This window comes from Arachis ipaensis, chromosome B3 (genome assembly GCF_059453495.1).
Source record: "Arachis ipaensis isolate K30076 ecotype BB chromosome B3, ASM5945349v1, whole genome shotgun sequence".
Lineage (NCBI taxonomy): Eukaryota > Viridiplantae > Streptophyta > Magnoliopsida > Fabales > Fabaceae > Arachis > Arachis ipaensis.
The window spans coordinates 140,237,885-140,241,072 of record NC_142438.1 but is presented as its reverse complement, the minus strand read 5'-3'; the positions used below and the strand labels follow the sequence as shown (position 1 = coordinate 140,241,072).

At 34.9% G+C, this 3,188-nt stretch overlaps 1 protein-coding gene across 1 annotated transcript; it reads right to left on the bottom strand.

Moving 5' to 3' along the window:
• Positions 1-532: 532 nt before the first annotated feature.
• LOC107633950 (uncharacterized) lies at positions 533-2,544 on the bottom strand. Its single transcript, XM_016337537.3, has 3 exons — positions 2,225-2,544; positions 1,955-2,084; positions 533-1,830 (listed from the first exon to the last, which is right to left on the bottom strand). Exons 1-3 carry the CDS (start codon positions 2,355-2,357, stop codon positions 702-704), a joined length of 1,392 nt encoding a protein of 463 aa, XP_016193023.1. The 5' UTR covers positions 2,358-2,544; the 3' UTR covers positions 533-701.
• Positions 2,545-3,188: the final 644 nt, after the last annotated feature.

Genomic DNA, 3,188 nt, shown 5'->3' with positions numbered 1-3,188 from the left:
TAGTCAATAATAATCAACAATTGGGTCATCATTACGCACTTTGTGCATCAATTACTGCCATTTATGATTGACCTGAGTCCTATACATATAGCCCGTATAGCCCAAGCAAGCTAGCTACGTACTCTAACCAAAAATACTAGAGACAGCCACAATTCATCATCATTATTGCCAGAAATATTGTATTATATATATTAAAATATTTTAATATTATTAAAATTTATTATTTTTTATTATTATTTTTAACTATTAATCTAATTTTTAATCTAATAATCTAACAACATATTTTTAGTCCATATTTTTAAATATTAATAACTAACTACGAACTAAAAATAATAAATTTTATTAATCTTCTAACATTTCTCTTATCCATATTATTTTTAACTATAGATGAAGGGAAAGTTTTACTTTAATTCTTTCACCTATATCCATTCAATTCTTCTTCCATGCATATGACAAGTTCTGGCACAATAATTATGGCTATGTTAATCTAGAGTAATAATAGAATAAGTTATTTTTACTATATTAATTAAGAAGAAAAATTATTCTTTATCTTATAATAATGAAGCAATGAGTACATAATGATAATAACTAAAAAAAAAAAAGAAAGAAAAAAGTGGTACAAACATTTCAACTAACCCTAACATAACCCTAACATGATTAAATAAATAAAAAGGGAAAAAAGGAAATTAAACATGCGGGGATTAGAACATGACTTGAGCATCATTGACCAAGTTAAGTATGGTGTTCCAATAATGCTTATTCTCTTCGAGGCTGACGTTACATATGCTTCCATCACCATCATTGATGATTGCCAAGGTGTCGTTGGAATGGTAAGGCATGTGGGCATCATCATCACCGTTGTTGTTATTGCTACTGCATATGAGTCCTGCTTCCATGACCACAACATCGCCGGTTGAGGACAGTGTTGGTGGGACAACATTAACACCGTCGTAACCCCCTCCGCCTCTTCCTCTGAATGCTTCCACTGCCACCATGATGTCGTCATCTCTGAAGCTGTTATTATTGTTGTTATTATTATTTTCCACTATTTCATCGTCATCAAGTTCTATTTCAGGGTTGTTCTGTTTCAACATGTACCATGATGAGTCAGTTTCATTATTATTACCTCCTTTCGTAATGAACACTCCTTCGTCACATGGGGTTACCATGGTGCCGTTGCTATCAATCTTAGTTTTGGTGAGAGAAGGATTAAGTAAGTTTTCGTTGAGAGCATCTACTGTGATAGTAGTGGCGGAGGTGGTTGTGGAGGACATGATAGGAAGCATGGCGCTACTTCCACTTGCGCCTCCGGGAAAGCACAAGGTGGAAGTTGGAGATTCAAGATTCTCATCAGTGGAGAGCATCATGGCATACATACTATGCATCTTGAAATTTTCCCTTGATGGTACGGACAGTTGCGGCTTGGAAGACCATGAGTTCTGCCACGCCTTGAGCACGTCAAGGCAGGGCGGAAGCAAGGGCTGTTGTTGAGCAGCCGTGATCTTGTTAAGGACGAGGCGCGCCGGAGGAGGTTGTGTTGTGTTTGTTTGTTGTGTCTGCTGGACCTGAAGAAGAAGCTTCGACTCTCTCACCAACCTGGCTTCCGCTTCAAGACGAGCGTTCTCCCACTGCGCCATGTGGCTCAGATTCGCTAAGTCCTTCGATTGCGAAGAGTTGGTGTCTGAGCCACCGCCGATGGGATCAGTTTTGGGCTTGTGGGTTGTGGGATCTATTCCCATTCTTGTTAGCCTCTTCTTTAGGTGCGTGTTCCAGTAGTTTTTGATCTCGTTGTCCGTCCTCTTGGGAAGCTGAGCCGCTATTGCTGACCATCTGTATACATACATGCCCACTATGTGTTCGTCAAAAGTTCAAAACACCTTTTACGTGCTAGTCATTAATATTTACTGTTTGTGGTGATGAATATTGATGATATAGATATATATGGGGTATATACCTGTTTCCAAGAAGGGCATGAAGCTGAATAATGGTTTGCTCTTCCTGCAAGCTGAACTTTCCTCTTTTTATATCAGGTCGGAGGTAGTTAGTCCACCTGAGTCGACAACTCTTTCCACATCTTTGGAGTCCTGGTGGGTTTACCCAAAAAAGACACATATATATCATCAATATATGAGATGGGAACCATTATTATTACTATATATCCTTCTTCATTACTACTACTACTACTGCTGCTGCTACACAGTGATGTATATTTATTATTAGTTACCAGCTTTGGAAGGCAAAGCACGCCAGCTTCCATGGCCGTGTTTTTCAATATAGGACATGAGCTTTTGGTCTTCTTCGGGAGTCCAGGGCCCTTTCTTCAACCCAACCTTCTCACAGCATGGTGACCTGCCCATTTTTGAATTCTACCTGTCTGCAACTTCAAAAACTAGTCAGTGGAATGCTGATGATGATGAAGACTTGAAAGGCTTGTTTTTTGTTTTTAGTTTTGTGGTCCAATATGTTTGCGGCAGAGTGTAGTGGAGAGTACAAGTAAAGGGGAAAGCAAAGACAACAAACTATTAAGCAGGCTCAAGGAGAGAGGGAACCAACAATGCCATTTGCCATTTTTATAGACCGGGGAGACTCTCACTTGTACTACAACTTTTAGGATACTCTCTTTCTTTCTTTTAAACAATAGAAAAATACAGGTAGAGAATGAAAATATTAAACAATGAATAATAGATATCAGATATTCAATTTATTAAGTTTGTAGATATTTATTCTAATATTAAGATTTAGATAAGTAATTTGGAGTGTAGTGTATTTTATTTGAATTGGCCAATTTTAAAGTCTATTATTCATGTTATTTAAAAAAATTGTTAGTTATTTAGCATAATTTTTAAACCAAAACATCACTAATTAAAAAAAGTATAAAGAGTCAACTACAATTTAAGTCATCAACTCAAATTAATTTTTTATATTTTTTACTTTAAAATTCAAAAAATTAGAATAATAAAAAATTATTTTTTTAATAAAAGACCTCTTATTTTTCATCTAATTGTCTCTAGTTAATTCTCTTAATTAATTCTCTAATAAAACTGTTACTAATTATTACTATTATTATTATTCACACTTTTATTTACGAGAGGTGATGTGTATTTTATTTAATAAATATTATATATACGTAAAAATTATTTATGTATAAATATATATTATTTAATTTTTTTTATATTTTAATATATATT

Bases quoted from the DNA above. Each gene is read 5' to 3' on its own strand.
- LOC107633950 (XM_016337537.3), bottom strand. From the start codon at position 2,357: ATGGGCAGGTCACCATGCTGTGAGAAGGTTGGGTTGAAGAAAGGGCCC. The intron at 2,085-2,224 runs GTAACTAATAAT...TAAACCCACCAG, and splicing joins TGCTTTGCCTTCCAAAGCTG to GACTCCAAAGATGTGGAAAG. The intron at 1,831-1,954 runs GTATATACCCCA...GTATGTATACAG, and splicing joins CATGCCCTTCTTGGAAACAG to ATGGTCAGCAATAGCGGCTC.